This window comes from Equus quagga, chromosome 9, assembly GCF_021613505.1.
Source record: "Equus quagga isolate Etosha38 chromosome 9, UCLA_HA_Equagga_1.0, whole genome shotgun sequence".
Taxonomy (NCBI): domain Eukaryota; kingdom Metazoa; phylum Chordata; class Mammalia; order Perissodactyla; family Equidae; genus Equus; species Equus quagga.
In genome coordinates this window covers 63,950,237-63,951,763 of record NC_060275.1, presented here as the reverse complement: position 1 = coordinate 63,951,763, position 1,527 = coordinate 63,950,237, and the positions used below count along the sequence as shown (strand labels likewise).

The 1,527-nt window shown below is 39.1% G+C and overlaps 1 protein-coding gene across 1 annotated transcript; it reads right to left on the bottom strand.

The window, feature by feature from the left end:
- Positions 1-2: 2 nt before the first annotated feature.
- On the bottom strand, positions 3-902 carry LOC124244572 (olfactory receptor 5T1-like; the record flags this gene model as incomplete). The annotated part of the gene is made up of 1 exon (XM_046671187.1): positions 3-902. A coding segment is annotated over exon 1 (900 nt), but the record flags the coding sequence as incomplete, so codon positions are not given.
- Positions 903-1,527: the final 625 nt, after the last annotated feature.

Sequence of the window (1,527 nt, the reverse complement as noted above, 5' to 3'; positions counted from 1 at the left end):
ATGATGGGATTCAGCATGGGAATGGCAATGGTGTAAAACACAGACACTATCATGTCCTGGTCCAAAGAGTAACTGGAACTTGTTCTCACATATATGCAGAAGACTGTTCCATAGTAAATGGACACTCCAATTAAGTGAGAGCCACATGTAGAAAAGATTTTTCGTCTCCCTTCAGTAGAATGCATCCTCAGAATGGCCAAGAGAATGAAACCATAGGAAACCAGGACAATCATGATAGTGACCATCTCAATAATGCTCGTAAAGTAGGAGACTAGAAGCTGGTTTGTGTGAGTGTCAGAACAGGAAATAGCGAGGACTGGAGGGATGTCACAAAAGAAATATCTAATTTCATTGGATGCACAGTAAGTTAGGCTAAATGTGGCCCCTGTGTGCACTGAAGCATTCAAAATGCCACAAAGATAGGAAGCAATGATGAGTGGCACGTAGACTCTGGGTGACATGCTAACTGAATACAACAGAGGGTTGTAGATTGCTACATAGCGATCATATGCCATTGCAGCCAAGAGAAAACATTCAGTGGTCCCAAAAGTAACATCAAAAAACATCTGTGCTGCACATTCAAGGAACGAAATAGTTTTGTTCTCTGACAGGAAATTGATCAACATTTTTGGGGTGACAACTGAAGAATAGCAGGCATCCAAGAATGATAACACACTCAGAAAATAGTACATATGGTTGTGCAGCTGGGAATCCCTAATGACCAATATAATCAATCCCAGATTTCCTATGAGAGTGAAAAGATAGATTGCTAGAAATAGCAAAAACAGGAAGACTTGCACATCAAAATCACCTGTGAAGCCCGTCAATATAAACGTGGTAACTTCAGTCATATTCTTCACCTGGATCATGCATAAATCTATGTCTGATGGGAACCCTGGCATTTCAGTTTTCATTTATAGGTTCTAAATGCAATATTTTTTAAAACAAAACCCACTCAATATAGTCTCATTTTTTTTTCTGAGATGGTGTATTGAAATCCTTAGCAGTGAAGAAACAGGCAGTGATGCAGAAGTTGAGTCCAAGTGAATGCATTACCCTGTATAAATAAATTAAAGAAATTATTTCATTCAGTTGTTAACTAAATTTGTCATGTTGAAAAAGCCAATTTAGGGGCCAGCCCTATTGCCAAGTGGCTCAGTTTGCAGTCTCCGCTTCAGCGGCCCAGGGTTTTGCTGGTTCAGATCCTGGGTTCACACATGGCACAGCTCATCAAGCCATGCTGAGGCAGTGTCCCACAAAGCAGAGCCAGAAGGACCTGCAACTAGAATATACAACTACGTCCTGGGGGCTTCAGGGAGAAGAAGCAAAAAAAAAGAAGATTGACAACAGATGTTAGTTCAGGTGCCAATCTTTAAAAAAAAAAAAAGCCAATTACCTGGTTTAATTTTTAGTTTATTTTCTATTAAATTTAGTATGTACTGTCTTCATATTATATCATCTTAAAATTCACAGACAAATGAGTATACCACTCTCATGAGATTAGTCCCAATGAATCCCAATTTTAAA